We start from the raw sequence: 18,874 nt of genomic DNA, 5'->3' as shown, positions 1-18,874 counted from the left end.
AAAATGTTGAATTATAGTTTTATGTTAATGTGTTGATAACCTAGAAAGTGTAAGAATCTGGATGAAAATACGGAGTTTAGCTCTGCCTCAATGGACTAAATTCCTTTGTGCATTTATTCTATGATGACAGATTTTAATAGAACGTATGTAATTAGAAAATACATTGGTCCGTCCTTAAGGTTATTCTTTGTAAACTAATCAGAATGAGCTTTTGACGTTGATTTTTAAAAATTAGTCTTGTCGGGGCACCTGGGTGGCTCAGTTGGTTGAGCGTCCGACTTCGGCTCAGGTCATGATCTTGCAGTTCGTGGGTTTGAGCCCCGCATCGGGCTCTGTGCTGACAGCTCAGAGCCTGGAGCCTGCTTCGGATTCTGTGTCTCCCTCTCTCTCTGCCCTCCCCCGCTTATGCTCTGTCAAAAATAAACAAACATTAAAAAAAAATTTAAAAATTAGTTTTGTCTGCAGGAGTTTTGTCTGCAGGAGAACCAACTTTTGGAGTAGATCTAGAGAATACACTTTCTCATTTTGCTGATTATTAGGTCTCAAAATGGTGATAGCTTCTCTATTAGAAAGATTAAAACAGTGTTCTAATATGTGGATGCCAACACTAGATCATTTACAGAGTGAATTTTCATGGCGTTTTTGAAAAATCCTTAGCATCCTATGAAAGTTATTCTCCCACTGGTCAATTTTATTGCACATTTCTCTCAGTTAAATGTACCATAAGTTGTTCAGTGTGGGGACTAAGGAAGAATGTTTACTTGATGTTACTCAGGCCTCTGAGGATTTCAAAGCTTCAGCTTCCTCCTACTTAATTGCCTTCTGAAGGAATATATTTTTTAGTGCTCAGGAAAATAATTGGACTTTTAAATATGGTTGGACTTTTATTTTGAAAGGGGTAAAATAAAGCCATTTTAAAGTTTTAAAAGTGAGTGAATCTCAGCAGGGAATTTATATGGGATGCCTTGCAATCTCTGAATTCATAACACCTAGTTAATATGGAAATGCTGTTTTTATGTTAGAAAAAGGATTTATGAACCATTATTGTTAAGAGGCTAAAAGTTTTGGTTAGATTATATGATAGCCCCTTTAGATAAAGTGTCAAACCAAAATTTATCACAGTGTTTTGTAATAGTCTCTTTCCTTCTTTGATGGCTTTGTCCCCCCTGTAAAAGTTATAGTCCATCGAGGCCAGACTCAGTCAAGGATATCTTTTTTTTTTTAATGTTTATTTTGTTTGTTTGTTTAGAGAAAGAGGGAGCGAGCACGTAAGCAGGGGACGGGCAGAGAGAGGGAGAGAGAGAATCCCAAACAGGCTCTGTGCTCTCAGCGGGGAGCCCAATGCAGGGCTCTGTCTTATGACTGCAAGATCACAGCCTTGAGCCGATATCAAGAGTTGGACACTTAACTGAGCCACCCAGGTGCCCCGGCCAAGGATGTCTTACTTCACGTATTTCAGTGAGCATTGCAAATAATATGTAATTCTTTTATTGAAGTAAAGCTTTTTAAATTTTTTTTTTCAACGTTTATTTATTTTTGGGACAGAGAGAGACAGAGCATGAACGGGCGAGGGGCAGAGAGAGAGGGAGACACAGAATCGGAAACAGGCTCCAGGCTCTGAGCCATCAGCCCAGAGCCCGACACGGGGCTCGAACTCCCGGACCGCGAGATCGTGACCTGGCTGAAGTCGGACGCTTAACCGACTGCGCCACCCAGGCGCCCCGAAGTAAAGCTTTTCAGTTGGCAATGAAAGTCTTGAAATTGAATGACATTTATCCCATTTTCCTTCATTCTTTGTAACCAGAAGAAGTGAATAAGTTTTCAGTGGTTTGTGTTTAATGAAAGAATGATCTGAAACAGTATTAGTTTTATATATATTATACCCACTGTGTGATCTTCTTTAGTGACAGATATGTACTGTTTTCCTCTTACTTTATTTTTAGGATTCATCTGAAAAAGTTTCAGTATACAATAAACATAAATTATATAATACATACAATATATGTATATATACATATATACATATACATATATGTATACAATATATACATACAAAGACACAGCTCACTGTAATTTACGACTTTAATATATGGATGAGATGAAATTAATTTCTATATCATTGTGTTTTGGGATTAAAAGGCCTATTTGATTAGTTGGGGAATGTCATACATGACCCAAAAGTCTTAGTTTATAAAATTCTCAGGCCATTGGACAGTATGTTAATCACTTACTTGTATATTCTGACATATTGTCATTGATGTTTTTGGTTTTAACCTTCAACCCAGATCAATTCATTTCAGAAAGCATACAGCTTTTATGAAGTGTTAGAGCGCAAAGCTCTGAGCAATATAAAGTCTTCCTATTAGCCTGTGATAGACTATCAAGCAGTGTGATTTTCTTCTATTACATTGTGTTTTGTACAATTAAAGACATTGCTTTCCTTAGCCTTAGTTATCAAAAAAAAAAAAATCACTCTCATCTTTTTGACTCAGGATGGAGCAGTATTTTTTTTTTAATTTTCTTTTTTTAACATTTATTCATTTTTGAGAGTGAGGGAGACAGAGCATGAGCGAGGGAGGGACAGAGAGAGAGGGAGACACAGAACCCGAAGCAGGCTCCAGGCTCCGAGCTGTCAGCACAGGGCCCAACGCGGGGCTCGAACTCATGGACTGTGAGATCATGACCTCAGCTGAAATGAGACGCTTAAACCGACTGAGCCACCCAGGTGCCCCAGGATGGAGTAGTATTTTTTAACTTTATTAACAAAGAATAGCATTTCTTTAACTGACAACTGACATTTAAACATTAGCCATAGTCTTTGTGGAAGAGTCAGTGGAACAGCATTAAATACTTGAAGGCCTTGTCTGGAATAAGTGTAAAACAGTGCTGCCAATTTTTCTTTTTTCTTTGGTTCTTTCTGGGATGGTAGTAAATAGCGTTTTATCAGTTTGTAGTCTGCTTTTTTTCCCCTTTTATTTTATTTTATTTTATTTTATTTTATTATTTTATTTTATTTTATTTTTCAACGTTTATTTATTTTCGGTTCAGAGAGAGACAGAGCATGAACGGGGGAGGGGCAGAGAGAGAGGGAGACACAGAATCAGAAACAGGCTCCAGGCTCTGAGCCATCAGCCCAGAGCCCGACGCGGGGCTCGAACTCATGGACCGCGAGATCGTGACCTGGCTGACGTCGGACGCTTAACCGACTGCGCCACCCAGGCGCCCCTTTTTTTCCCCTTTTAAAAAAATTCTGGTAAAATACAGTCTTTTTAACATAATACTTTACCAGGCATCGCTGGTAGGTATTTTTATTGAAGTCTCCCTATCACTAAAACAAAACCTTGTTTTACTTACTCTTTTTTTTTTTTTAAAGTAAGCTCTACATCCAACATGGGGCCTGAATTAATGACCTGAAGATCAAGAGTTGCAGGCTCCGTGGACTGAGCCAGCCAGGCACCTCAAACCTTGTTTTACTTTTTAAAAAAATGTTTATATTTGAGAGACAGAGAGTGAGAAAGAGTGGGTGTGCTTGAGTGAGTGGGGGAGGGGCAGAGAGCGAGGGAGAGAGAGAGAATCCCAAGCAGGCTCCACACTGTCAACCCAGAGCTGAAGTGGAGCTTGAACTCACGAACTGTGAGATCATGACCTGAGCTGAAATCAAGAGTCAGATGCTTAACTGATTAAACCATCCAGGCACCCCTGTTTTACTTTTAAACTAAAAGCAATCAACTAATTAGAATTAAAAAAAAAAAAAATGAAAGCAAATAAATAAAAGCAACCAATAGTAATAAGTTCTAACAATATAGATTTGAAATAACAGTAACCTCTTGCCCCCCTCCTAATCTGATAATCTTTAAAGTTTACATATATGTAATACTATTGGCACAATTTTACGTTTTAGTTTTTTTCACTCATCCAGTCTTGGCTATCTTTTCTATATTTAGAACATCTAGATCTTTTTTTCCTTATTACAGCTGCAGAGTATTTTATTGCTACTTACAGATGTGTCAAATTTATTTACTTTGTTCTCCATTGATAGGTTTATGAAGGTCTTTTTTTTTTTTAAATAAGTAATCTCTACACCCAATGTGGGGCTTGAATTTACAACCTGAGATCAAGAGCCGCATACTCCACTGATTGAGCTAGCCAGATGCCCTAATATTTAAAAAAAAATTTTTTTTAATGTTTATTTTTGAGAAAGAGAGACAGAATGCGAGTGGGGTAGGGGCAGAGAGAGATGGAGACATGGAATCTGAAGCAGGCTCCAGGCTCTGAGCTGTCAGCACAGAGTCTGACGTGGGGCTCAACCTCTCGAACCATGTAGATCATGACCTGAGCTGAAGTTGGAGCTTAACCAACAGAGCCACCCAGGCATACCCCACCAGATGCCCCAATATGAAGGTTTAAAAAAATTTTTTTTAATTTATTTTTTAAAATTTACATACATGTTAGTTGGCATATAGTGCAACAATGATTTCAGGAGTACATTCTATAATGCCCCTTACCCATTTAGCCCATCCCCCCCTCCCACAACCTCTCCAGTGTTTGTTCTCCATACTTAAGAGTCTCTTATGTTTTTGTCCCTCTCCCTGTTTTTATATGATTTTTGCTTTCCTTATGTTCATCTGTTTTGTCTCTTAAAGTCCTCATGAAGTCATATGATATTTGTCTTTCTCTGACTAATTTTGCTTAGCGTAATACCCTCTAGTTCCATCCACATGGTTGCAAACGGCAAGATTTCATTCTTTCTGATTGCCGAGTAATACTCCATTATTTATACACACACACACACACACACATACACACACCCCACATCTTCTTTATCCGTTCATCCATCGATGGACATTTGGGCTCTTGCCACCTTTCCATACTTTGGCTATTGTTGATAGTGCTGCTATAAACATTGAGGTGCATGTGTCCCTTTGAAACAGCACACCTCTATTCCTTGGATAAATACTTAGTAGTGCAATTGCTGGGTCATAGGGTAGTCCTATTTTTGATTTTTTGAGGAATCTCCATACTGTTTTCCAGAGTGGCTGCACCAGTTTGCATTCCCACCAGGAGTGCAAAAGAGATCCCCTTTCTCTGCATCCTCACCACCATCTGTTGTTGCCTGAGTTGTTAACGATAGCCATTCTGACAGGGGTGAGGTGGTATATCATTGTGATTTTGATTCGTATTTCCCTGATGCTAAGTAATGTTGAGCATTTTTTCATGTGTCGCTTGGCCATCTGGATGTCTTCTTTGGACGTAATATTAAGGTTTTAAGTTAAAACAATTCTGTGGTGAATTTCCTTGTGCCTGTGTCTTGGTGTTGTGAATGGCAACAAATATTTGGAGAATAAATTCTCAATTGAGGAACTGCTGGCTCAGTAGGCCTTTAAAAATACGATGCTTTCTTATTGATTTCCAAAAAACATACTAATCGTCAAAGTCCACATTACCTCACATGTTGCTAATACTGGTGGTGTGTATATTTTAAGTCTTTGCTAACCTGGTAGGTAAAAAACGAGAGAATCTTGTGTATTTCTTGAATTTTGTGTAAAGTTGGACACTAGTCTTTTTACAGTTGGCCATTTTTTCTTGCTGTTAACACAATTTGCCCATTTTTCTGTGTTTTCTTATATGCTGGTATGAGTTTTTTGCAAATCTAGAATTTAATTAATTAATTTATTCATTTATTTAATGTTTTATTTATTTTGGGGAGAGAGCGTACATGAGTGGGGGAGGGGCAAATAGAGGTGGACAGAGGATCCATGATGACAGCAGGGAGCTGATGTGGGGCTTGAACTCACAAACTGTGAGATCAGGCCCTGAGCTGAAGTCAGACACTCAATCAGCTGAGCCACCTAGGTGCCCCCTGTAAATCTAGAACTTCAAATGCTGTGCAGTATTCAGTGTTGTTATAATACCAATCATATCTTAACATAATACTGTAGTTAATTTCATGCATGTTTTTTGTTGACTGTGGGTGAATTATTTTCTTAGAACAAACGTCTGGATATGAAATTTCCAGAGCTTCCTTGGATAAAGGAATAAAAGACTGTGAGCTTCCTTGTACTGACTTGTTCTCTAAACCTGAATTTATTTACTGTTTGTTTGATTCATTTATTATTTTTAGGTTGGCTCCATGCCCAATGTGGGGCTTGAACTCAAGACCCTGAGATCTAGAGTTGCATGCTGTACTGCCTAAGCCAGCCAGGTGCCCCTGAAGTAACTTATTTATTATTTAATAGGTGTTATTTAATGTATGAAATATATTTCAGATTGTATTCCAAATGGCTAAGGAAGCAAAAGAAAATCACCTATAAAAATCCTATTTTTGCTGTATATTTTTCCAGGTTTCATTTTTCTGTTGCATAGCCTCTCTTGTCCTTCTTCTTTTTTTTTAATGTTCTCATTTTTATTTTTGAGAGAGACAGAGAGAGAATGCGAGTGGGTTAGGGGCAGAGAGAGAGGGAGACACAGAATCTGAAGCAGGCTCCAGGCTCTGAGCTGTCAGCACAGAGCCTGACATGGGGCTCGAACTCACGAGCTGTGAGATCATGACCTGAACCGAAGTCGGACGCTCAACCGACTGAGCCACCCAGGCGTCCCTCTTTTCCTTCTTAACATATGTAAAGAACATCTTTCAATGTCAATAAACAGAACTATACCACAGCATGTTTTTTGTCTTTTTGCTTTTTTAATGTGTTAAAATATTAAACATAATACTGAATTTACCATTGTAATTATTTTAAAGGTACAATTTAGTGTGATGTTAAGTACATTCACAGTGCTATACAACCATCATCAAAAATCCAGCTCAAAAACCTTTTCATTATTGCACACTGAAACTCTGTACCCATTAACACAGCATAATTTTTATTCCTTTAACCATTGTCTTGTTGTGGAAATTTGAGTTTCCAGTTTTGTCTAGTTATTGATACCATACATACTTTCCTTATTGTCTGATTATTTCTTCATGATAACAATTCTTCTAAGAATCTGTAGCAGTTGATGTTTTAAAGAATCATCCTTAACATGAGCTTTGGATGGCAGTCTCTGCCATCCCATGTCCAAGAACTTATTCTTAATTTTATAATAAAAGTAAAAGTAACTAGGTTACATATATAAAAATATAGTTTATAGATGATTTAATATTAATATAGCTATTTTGTAAAAGGATAACTTCTGTGGAATAGAGGAATCAAAGTCTCTTTAAAAGTCAGTGATGTTTCAGGGCTCCTGGCTGGCTCATTTTGAGGAGCATGTGACTCTTGATCTTGGGAGTGTGAGTTTGAGGCTTATGTTGGGTGTAGAGATTACTTACAAAATAAATAATACACTTAAAAGTCAGTGATTTTTCAATAGCTTGACGTTCAGTGACATTATTTATTTGAAAGGGTGTGAGGAGGGCTGCATGCAGGATGTATCATTTGTATGGGGAAGGGTAATCATACATATTCTGCTGTTCTGGTGCAAAGAAGATTGAGAAAGCACTACTACCCATGTTCTGTTTTATTTTACTGGTAGGAGGTAACTTGTGTTTTACTTAACTGGGGTTTTAACATGATTTCTTGAATGTCAGAATTATAAATTCTTCTGATAAAAGCCTTTGCTTCTCCCCTAGGATTGGCAGCCACCATTTGCATGTGATGTTGACAAACTTCATTTTACCCCACGTATCCAGAGGCTGAATGAATTGGAGGTATTGTCTTAGCTACTGTTCTGGTTGCCTGTATTTCAGAGGGGTTTTCTTGGAGGAATCAGTCACAAATCTGGTGGTTTTAGTGAAGCTAAAATTTGACCAATAATTGGATAATCATGGTAAAACAAATGACATTAAGGACATTTGCAGCCAACCAGATTTCATTCAAAAAATTTTTTGGGGCGCCTGGGTGGCGCAGTCGGTTAAGCGTCCGACTTCAGCCAGGTCACGAGCTCACGGTCCGTGAGTTCGAGCCCCGCATCAGGCTCTGGGCTGATGGCTCAGAGCCTGGAGCCTGTTTCTGATTCTGTGTCTCCCTCTCTCTCTGCCCCTGCCCCGTTCATGCTTTGTCTCTCTCTGTCCCAAAAATAAATAAAAAACGTGGAAAAAAAAATTAAAAAAAAAAAAAATAAAATTTTTTTTTTTATTTTACTGTTTATTTTTGACGGGGGGGGAGGGGCAGAGAGAGAGAGAGAGAGAGAGAGAGAGAGAGAGAGAGAGAGGCAAACACAGAATCTGAAGCAGGCTCCAGGCTCTGAGCTGTCAGCATAGAGCCTGACGTGGGGCTCGAACTCACAAACCGTGAGATCATGACCTGAGCCAAAGCCGGATGCTTAACTGACTGAGCCACCCAGGCGCCCCGTTTTTTTTTTTTTTTTTTTTAATTTTTTTTTATGCTAGATTTCATTAAAAACACTAATTTCTGTCAATCCTTGTTGACCTATTAATTCATTTAAATACTTCTAAATTTAGGTGACATCCACAATAATTTAGGTTTTGAAAGGAATGTACTTTGAGAACCATCTAATGGAAAAGAATCTCCAGCTGTAATTTTCTTCCAAATACACATCTTCACTTAGATTTAATAACACACTTTAATTTCCTGAGGGGGGGGTTGAGGAATACTGGAAATTTTCAAGAGAAGAGGTGATTTTTCTTCAGTCTCTAGGCTACTGAAACTCTAAAGTGCAGGGTGAATAAGGCTTGGGTATTGATAACCTGGAGGTAGTGTTTTTATTAATGTTTTGCTAACCTGATTTTCATATTGAATCATGTTTTGTTTTTCTATAAAAAAACCAAACATTTTTAACATAAATGGAACACAAATGGATTTTGTGGAATCCCAGAATTTCTGTATTTTGTGTCTGTATTTTCAAGTTGAGCTTGAAGAATAGGAAATGAGTACTAACTTTGAAGTCTTAGACTGTGGAAAATCTGGACATTCATTTCAGTTTTGTTCTTGAGCAAGGTAAAACTCCTAAAATTGACTGACTTCCATTTAATTTTCAAGAAGGGGAAAGAAAAATGACCAACAGAATTTTTTTGGACAAAAAAAGTTTTTAATGACTTTATAGACAATAATAATAATCTGTTAAAGGAATAACATTTAAGAAATTTTCCCTGGCTGTCCTTTATCGTATCAGGACTTGTTAAAATTGATATGAAATCACTGTTGTAATTCTGTTTTTAGATTTGTGTTTGAGAAAATAAGAAAATTTGTACTTGGAAAGAACAGACCTTTAAAATACCCCAGTTGTAAAAAGACTAAGAGGGACATATAGAAGCTTGTGATATAATTTTAATCAATAATAAAATTGTGCTTATAGAATTCCTTAAACGAAGTACTTTTCAGAGTGCCTACTTAAGGAAAGGCTTACTGAGTTTTTAACTCTGCCTGACACATGGTAGGGGCTGAATTAAATTTTTGTTGAGTTCATGTATAATTATTTAACCAGCTTTCTTTTGTGTATTTTTTGGCCGTTTCTCTATTGAATTCAGAAGTGATATTTCACTTAAATATTCTAAGAGTGAAAATACCACACACATAGGTAGGAGTCTTAAAATAAGCTGGGTAAGATTAAAATTCACTTCTGTGTCATTTAGGCTCAAACTCGAGTAAAACTGAATTTCTTGGACCAGATTGCAAAGTACTGGGAGTTACAGGGAAGCACTCTGAAAATTCCACATGTGGAAAGGAAGATCTTGGACTTGTTTCAGCTCAATAAGGTAAGAGGCTAATGGCCATCTCCCTCATTTAGTATCTTTTATGCCAGCATAAATTTGGTCTTCTTCACTTTAAAAAGAAACTTTTTGTTTGAAATATGTAAAATGAAATTCTCCATTCACTTTAGTGATTGATTGGGCTCTACGTGTCACATCTGAAAGCCTTGAAAGCCTTATCTTATAGAATATTTTTTGCCACCATTTTTGTGTGTGTCATTTTATTTTTTAATTTATTTTTATTTTTATTAAAAAAAATTTTTTTTAACATTTATTTATTTTTGAGACAGAGAGAGAGCATGAACGGGGAGGGTCAGAGAAAGAGGGAGACACAGAATCTGAAACAGGCTCCAGGCTCTGAGCTGTCAGCACAGAGCCTGACGCGGGGCTCGAACCCACGGGCCGCGAGATCATGACCTGAGCTGAAGTCGGACGCTTAACTGACTGAGCCACCCCGGCGCCCCTGTGTGTGACATTTTAAAACTTTATTAGTTCCGTAAGATCTCCTTTCTGTTTTATTGGAGTTAAAACAACTGACGCTCAGGGAGAAAATTGACGAAACTCTAAAGGTTGAGTCGTAATTCAGTACTTTAACTTCAGGTTCATTCAGTGTAAAGCCTATATTCTTGCCAAACAAATGGTGCCATCTTTTCCTCCTCCTTAGTTTATGGAGAGTTTTAAGGGTCACAGAGTTAAACCAAGTACTAGGATTCGTTCTTTATTAGAGATTTAATTGTTGATGTAGTTCTTCCTCCTGGAAAATCTTGACTGCTTTGGGGAACTGAGAAGTAGTTTTTGGAGGTACAACATGTTTATGGGTATATTTTAATTTTCTAGCTTGAAATTAATGATACATATATATTTTTGTTTGGCTTGGAAAATGTGTTTTTTTTAATGTTAATTTATTTTGAGAGAGAGACACACACACACAGCACGAACAAGGGAGGGGCAGAGAGAGGGAGAGAGCAAGACTCCCAGGCAGGCTCCCCACTGTCAGCATAGAACCTGATGTAGGGCTCTATCTCATGAATGGTGAGATCATGACCTGAGCCAAAATCAAGAGTCAGATGCTCAACCAAGCCACCCACGTGCCCCGGAAAATGTATTTTTAAAAATTACCGCAGCCATGGGAGGGGAGATGAGCTGAATGGATAAGGGGCATTAAGGAATCTACTCCTGAAATCATTGTTACACTATATGCTAACTAAACTTGGATGTAAATTAAGAAAAAAAAAGTTAAAAAAAAAAATTACTGCAGCCAAGAACATGTTGTTCTCAGAGTCATACCTAGGTACAAGGGAATTAGAAGTGATTTCTATGTATGTGTTTCTAATTTCTTTGCTGTTTTATTTAACAGTTAGTTGCAGAAGAAGGTGGATTTGCAGTTGTTTGCAAGGATAGAAAATGGACCAAAATTGCCACCAAGATGGGATTTGCTCCTGGCAAAGCTGTGGGCTCCCATATCAGAGGGCATTATGAGCGAATCCTCAACCCCTACAACTTATTCCTGTCAGGAGACAGTTTGAGAGTGAGTCCGATCTTAACCTATTTTATTTCATTGCTTATTGGTATGTTATCTTTTACGGTGAATGAATAGGCCTTAATTCTTTGTGGAAGACATTGTTGAGAAGACTTTGTTTTGTGAATTTTTCCTCCAGTGTTTTTGCTGTTGTGTTTTGTGAGCAGCCATACTTAGAAGTTTGCTTTTGTAATGAACAAGGTTGTAGAGGAAATATCCTTTTGCTTCTGTGAGAAGCCAAAGTCTGTGTTTTATTTCACTAAGGCTGTGTCTTCCTTACGACAAGTACGTTATTATTGTGTTATGGCTCATGCTTTTGCACTCACGTACTATGGTAGTGCATATTACTAGTTGTCATGTGAAAATATGACCTGTGAAAGAAGTTGCCTATCTGTTGTCTTGCCAGCTGAGAGCTCCAAGGAGATTTTCAGATAGAATGCTGATAGGGGTAAAAGGTAGGGGATTTAATAATACTGAATTGCTAATGGATCCATCTTCTAACAGTTCCTGTGTAGCCATGTTTGTTTTCTTATAAAGATGGTACTTGTCAAATTATTCAGATAGGAACTTTTGTTGTAATTAAAGTAAAACAGTATTATAAGAACTTATTTCAAGACTGTGGTAGAAAGAAGAGTGTCATTGTCGGTTGATACCCTTTGAGTTATTCTAAGGCAAGAGCAGTAAGCTCTATAATTTTAAGAATTGTTACTGTGCTATAGAGAAGTAGAAAGATAATGACATACTTTCAGAGGGTAAACTACTAATCAAAATTGTGTCTTGATATTGTAGACACACCATCTGTAATGCTCAAATCCTTTAGATTTTTGTAACATTGCATTTTTGTTCCCTTTCTTCCTTCTTGATTCCAGGGGAGCTTTCTTTTTAGCCTGGAAGAACACGACCAGTCTGATATTCAGAAAGTTGTCGTTGCTCTTAAATATACATGTGTGAATGTTTAATGAACTCAGGGATGAAATTTAGAACATTTTATGTGGAACCTTTATGCCTCTGTTTTATAGAGATTTGATTTACATATAGTTGGCTACAATAGATTTTTCTCTTTATTAACCTTTCTGTTTGAGTATGGAATTCACAGTGAGTAAGAGAAAAGAGAGCGTCTAGTTGCTTTATGGGTTGCAACGTTTTAAAAACATCTCCTCATACTTGGAGAGGCAGTATAGTTTCATAATTGAAAAACACATAAGTTGGGGTGCCTGGGTGGCTCAGTCGGTTGAGCAGCCGACTTTGGCTCAGGTCATGATCTCACGGTCCGTGGGTTCGAGCCCCGCGTCAGGCTCTGTGCTGACAGCTCAGAGCCTGGAGCCTGTTTCAGATTGTGTCTTCCTCTTTCTGACCCTTCCCCGTTCATGCTCTGTCTCTCTCTGTCTCAAAAATAAATAAACGTTAGAAAAAAATTAAAAAAAAAAAGAAAAACACATAAGCATTTACTCAATCGTAGTCTGAGAGGAATAGGTATTTAAAGCGTTTACTCAATCGTAGTCTGAGAGGAATAGGTATTTAAAGATACCTTTTATAAACATTAATCTACGACACAGATAAATACTTATTGAGCGGCCTGCTGTGTACCAGGTATGTTCGAGGCCCTGATAGGTATTCATTGCAGAAGGCTTAAAAACAAAGGAAAATCTGTTGACAATAAAACCTCCTGATCCTCTCACCTGTTTTTCGTTTCAAGGATATTTTTATGCATATATACCCAAACTGGGATTGTATTCTTCATATACAGTATTATATTCTACCTTTTCTCTGTTTAGCATATCGTGAGCATTTGCCATGTCATTGAATATTTTTGAAGATCTAGTAGCATTCCATTTGTGTGTGTGTGTGTGTGTGTGTGTGTGTGTGTTTCTTTCTTTGTTGTTGTTTAGAGAGAGAGCATGAGCAGGGGAGAGGGGCTAAGAGCGAGAGAGAGAGAGAGAGAGAGAGAGAGAGAACGAGAGAGAGAATATGCCAAGCAGGTCCCATGCTGAGCATGGAGCCTGACGCAAGGCTCGATCCCACAACCCTGGGATTATGACCTGAGCCAAATCAAGAGTTGGACACTCAACTGGCTGAGCCACTTAGGCGTGTTGGTGTTCGTTTTTATATCCAGACCTTGATTTCCTCCTGTTGTTGAATGTTTAGGTTGGTTCCAGTATATGTATTTATTATACTATGATGGCCATTTTTTGTACCTAATTTTTGGCCCGTTTCTGATTTTTGGAAATAATTCTTGGAGGAAAGAATAATCGGAATACATATATATATTTTTTAATATTTTTAATGTTTATTTATTTTTGAGAGAGAGAGAGACAAGAGTGCAAGGTGGGAGGCAGGGGCAGAGAGAGAGCGAGACACAGAATCTGAAACAGGCTCCAGACTCTGAGCTGTCAGCACAGAGCCTGATGCAGGGCTCAAACTCACAGATTGTGAAATCATGACCTGAGCCGAAGTCGTATACTTAACCGACTGAGCCACCCGGGTGCCCTGGAATACGTATATTTTTAAAAAGAGTCAAAAGCAATGAGATACCACCACACACCTATTAGAATGGTGAAAGACAGAACACTGACAGCACAAATGCTGGTGAGGATAACAGAAGTTTTCATTCATTGCTGCTGGAAGTGCAAAATGGCACGGCTACTTTGGAAGATAAGACACTTTGGCCGTTTCTTAGAAAACCAAACATAGTCTCTTATCGTATGATCCAGCAGTCATGTTCCCTGGTATTTACACAAAAGAGTTGCAAACTTATGTCCACACAAAACCTGCACATGGATGTTTTTAGCATCTTTATTATTCATAATTGCCAAGACTTGGATGCAGCCAACCTGTCCTTCAGGAGGTGAATGGATAAATGAACTGTGTTATATCCAGAGAATGGAGTTCTATTGAGCATTAAAAAGAAATGAGATCTCAAGCCGTGATAAGACAAGGAGAGGAACATCACTAAGTGAAAGAAACCAATGTGATAAGGCTGCATACATATACTTACATATAATGTAAGATTCCAAACCGTATGGTATTCTGGAAAAGGCACGTATGGTATTCTGGAAAAGGCGAATCTATGGAAACACTAAAAAGATCAGTGGTTGCCTGAGGTTTGGGGGTGAGAGGGAGGGAAAAATATTCACAGTACAAAGGATTGTCAGGGCAATGAAAATACTATACATGTCATTATAGGTTTGTCTAAACCCATAGAATGTACAATACCACAAGTGAATCCTAATGTCACCTATGGACTATGGGTGGTAATGATGTGTATGTTCATGAGTTGTAACAAATATACTACTACTCTGGTAGAGGATGGTGACAGCGGGGGAGGCTGTGCATGTGTGACGGTGGGGCATATACAGTTAATCTCTACCTTCACATCTTGATTGTGCTATAAACCTAAAACTTCTCTAAAAAAAATAAAGTCTTAATATTAAGGGAGAAAAAAAGATGCCTAGTGAAGGAATTGTTTCAAAAGGGTGAACTGAAGCCTAGAGTAAGTTTTGGGAAACTTGAGAAATGTTGAGCAGTGATGTCCTGGTATAGTGGGACATAAGCCTCACTATTGTATTCCTATATTTTCTAGCTGTCTCAGCATATTGCTTTGTAGGATGCTCTGTAGGATGGTGTCCTCATGCTGTGGTAACAGTTACCTCTAAATCCCAGTTTATCAAATAACAGTTAAAATTAGTCTGCATATATTTGCATTAGATACAAAGCAAACATATCAGGTGTGTGTTTGGAATTGTGGTTTGGAACAAAATAATAAAGCTTTTCACATATATTCTGAGAAGTTTCTGAGCTTGATTTTACCTTAGATCTCTAAAGTTCTTACAGAATGAAGCAGACCATAGTTTATGGAACCGTTTTAGACTTAGTGTGGGAGATAGGGACCACATATATAATCTCTGAATTTCTAAAAAACTGTTTTATTTATTTTGAGAGAAAGCACATGCACACAAAGGGGGAAGGGCGGGGTGGGGGAGGGGAGAGAGAGCCTCCCAAGCAGGCTCCATGTTCAGTGGGGAGCCTGACATTGGGGCTGGATCCCATGACCACAAGGTCCCAAACTGAGCCAATATCAAGAGTCAGATGCTTAACTGACCAAGCCACCCAGGTGCCCCTAGGAGTTCTGAATTTCTGACCACCCACTTAATAAAATTTTCTTGATTCAGTTCAGTTCATATCCGCACGATCATACATACTCACTGGTTCAGTCATAAAAGCATGTTACTTTTGATCTTGGGGACATGAATTCAAGTTCCATGTTCGGTGTAGAGATTACTTAAATATATTTTTTTAAAAGTTTATATAAAAATATAAATGAGGCTAATTTATTTGTTTTTAATGTTTATTTTGAGAGTGAGTGGGGGAGGGGCAGAGAGAGAGGGAAGACAAAGGATCTGTAGCAGGCTTTGCACTGATAGCAGAGAGCCCAGTGTGGGGCTTCAACTCACAAACCTGAACCGAAGTTGGATACTTAATGGACTGAGCCACCCAGGTGCCCCTGAAAGAGTTTAATTTAGATGATAGGCAGGTTTTGTTCCCATCTGCATGTTTTCATTAAATATACTCTTGGGGCACTTGGTTGGCTCAGTTGGTTAAGTGTCCAAGTTCAGCTCAGGTCATGATCTTAGAGCTTGTAAGTTCGAGCCCCGCATTGGGCTTTGTGCTGACAGCTCAGAGCCTGGAGCCTGCTTTGGATTCTGTGTCTCCCTCTCTCTCTGCCCTTCCTCCCCCTGCCCCTCCCCCCACTTTAGCTCTCTCAGAAATAAATAAACATTAAAAAAAATTTAAATATACTCTAAATGCTCAATTTGAGGACTTGTTACAGAATGGAGGGTGGTATTCCATACTAATTTAGTTAATATTTCCAGATGAAATCAATGTATGAATTTAATTAGAATGAACAGAATACTTAATATACTTAGTTGGTTGTACCAGTGGTAGATTTATTACTTGTTTAAGAGTATCAAGTAATCTGCATCAGTATTATTTTCTAGTGCATCATATTTTGTAGATGTTAGACATAGGTTTTCTTAATTACTCTGTTTTGGTTGCTATTGTTTCCACCCCTCTTCTCTGGATTCTTTCTGTACCAGTTGTGAGACTATATGGTAGTAATGGTACCCATAGAGCAGGAGTTCTAGAAGATTATTATTTCACTGTATCTTATCCCAACATAGATGATACATTATACCCTAAGTAGTTACAATTGGGAACCTGCTTTTATAAATGTTTCTTATGATAATTATGGGCCCTATTATGAAGAAGTGTTGGTTACTTGAAATTCATATTAGATTCAGTGGTAATATTTTGATGTTACTCTGTTTTGTTGTGCCTGCATTTAAATACCCTCTATCAGCAAGCTTAGAATCAAACTAAAAAGATAATCAAAGCAGGAGACTCTTGTCTGATCAGAACCAAAGTTATTGCCGTGGGCTACTTATTAACCTTTGCCTTGTGAGTTAGACCTTGTAGGAATATGTTGAAGTAAATGAAAGCACTAATCAGGGAGAACAGTTTAGTCAAATTACCTGTTTTCTCAATTCAGATGATATCTTTTGATCACAGAACATTGCTAGTTACGTTTGAAACTGCAGAATTTTAAAATTTAGAAAACCTATTGGATTCCATATTTTATTACTCTAAACACTGTAAAAAATCAAATATTCTCATTAAGGAAGGTCATTTTTGGAGCTTAAAAGGGGCCTTTTTTTTTTTAATTAAAAAAATTTTTTTTTTTGATGTTTATTTTTGAGAGAGAACATGAGCAGGGGAAGGGCAGAGAGAGAGAGAGAGAGAGAGAGAGAGAGAGGGAGACACAGAATCTGAAGCAGGCTCCAGGCTATGGGCTGTCAGCACAGAGCCTGATGTGGGGCTCAAACCCAAGAACCATGAGATCATGACCTGAGCCCAAGTGAGACACTTAACTAACTGACTGAGCCACCCAGGCGCCCCTATAAGGGGCCTTTCTAACGGTTTGAGCCTTTAATTAATTGACAGTTGCAATCAGGGGTAATTGCAAGTGGCTCATTGGGAGGGCCTTGAGCCTACTGTGGCCTGGTGTAACCTGATGGCATGAACAGTTAAGTGAATTGAAGGAACACCATTCACCTGCTAAAAAATTGTTTAAGCTTTTATATGTGTGTGTATATGATTGGTAAATGCAGACTTGTGTTTATTTGGATTTTAAAAGTTGGAGACCTTTTATGTTTCTGTGTAAATAATCGTAAAATGTACCTTGCAAAATACATTGAAATTCTTAAGATTAAAAACGGAGAGGAAATTCATTAATACAATTGTATTTTATTTCTAGTGTCTGCAGAAGCCAAACCTGAGCACAGACACAAAGGACAAGGAGTACAAACCCCATGATATTCCCCAGAGGCAGTCTGTGCAGCCCTCAGAAACATGCCCCCCAGCCCGACGAGCAAAACGCATGAGAGCGGAGGTGAGAGCCTCATGCAGTTGATCAGAATTCTTGAGCCCTGGCACTAATGCCTGACTTATGCTGGATTCCTGTCACGTGTGTACTGTTCGTAGTTATGAACCTTGTTCACCTCACAGAAGGATGCTGTGTGTATTCTAGCTTTTACACTTGGGGAAACTGTCAAAAGGGTAAAGAGAACTCTTTCTAGGTTTATGCTGCCTGGACAGACAGCTGCTTAATTAACTGAGGAAGGACAGGCATTCATTGTGATGGTATTTGGTTTGCCTGTTTTGAAATTAGACGGTGTTTATTGGGGATTGAGGTTAGGAGATAGAAAGCTGGGAACTATCGTTTTGTTTTGTTTTGATCAGAGAGGATAGAGGATATTGAAACCTGCTCTCCTGAGTTCCTAAAAAGGAATAGCAGATATTTATGCTAAGACAGAAAATAATTAGGCAGCATGGGAGTGGGGCATTGAATATATAAGATGAAATGAAAGTAGAACATAAGGGAAGATCAGGAGGAGAGAACTGATGAGAAAGATAGTTTGCATCAAGGTTTTTCTGCTCTGAGAGGTTTCCCCTGGGAAAGAGAAGATTATTTTCCCAGTTACTTTGTTTCCATACACACATGTGAAGGGGTGTTCTTGCCTGGCTTGATGGACATGTAGTGTTAGCAATCAGTGATTAATGTATTAGCAACATCTTAGAGTTGACTAAGCCTCATCGCATTGATTGGTGTCTAAAACAGTCTCTGGTTATTAATAATTATTGGTCAAGATTAAAAAAGAGCAGTTTTGTTTTCTGAGGAAAGGGATACAAATAAGGCAATTATTTTTAGCTTAGGTAAGTTAGAGATAAGGAAAAAATTTGGGGCTCTATTTTTCTGAATTAAGACTGCCTCAGAATAGGAAAATAATGGTTATTTGAAGTCTGTAAGCATGCTCTTAAAGTTCATTAGTCTAAAAATTCTTGTTTGAGCACACCTTGGTCTTCAAATGTGTAAGACATGCTCTACTGCTCTGGATACCTAGGTCTGCCTAGATGAGAGACACATAGGGTGATGATAGCACCCTGGGAAAAATTTTGTCTGCAGTGGACATCCTGAATACCTAGAAATGAACACAGGCAAAAATGATCAAGTGTAGTTCCACAAACCCTTGCTAAAGTTGTTTTGCTTCATTATTAAGTATTACCACTTTAAGAAACATTGGAAATTGAGACTGGCTTTTTTACCC

At 38.2% G+C, this 18,874-nt stretch overlaps 1 protein-coding gene across 1 annotated transcript in view; it reads left to right on the top strand.

Annotated features, from left to right (window-relative positions):
• The window catches only part of KDM5B (lysine demethylase 5B), a 78,556-nt gene that overhangs the window by 21,077 nt on the left and 38,605 nt on the right, over positions 1–18,874 (top strand). Inside the window, exons 2-5 of the mRNA XM_030302099.1 lie at positions 7,613–7,690; positions 9,575–9,697; positions 11,049–11,219; positions 17,524–17,658. Coding sequence (XP_030157959.1) covers positions 7,613–7,690; positions 9,575–9,697; positions 11,049–11,219; positions 17,524–17,658 — 507 coding nt within the window. The remainder of the gene's footprint in view (positions 1–7,612; positions 7,691–9,574; positions 9,698–11,048; positions 11,220–17,523; positions 17,659–18,874) is intronic.

This window comes from Lynx canadensis, chromosome F1 (genome assembly GCF_007474595.2).
Source record: "Lynx canadensis isolate LIC74 chromosome F1, mLynCan4.pri.v2, whole genome shotgun sequence".
Lineage (NCBI taxonomy): Eukaryota > Metazoa > Chordata > Mammalia > Carnivora > Felidae > Lynx > Lynx canadensis.
This window is presented reverse-complemented; position numbering and strand designations above follow the sequence as displayed.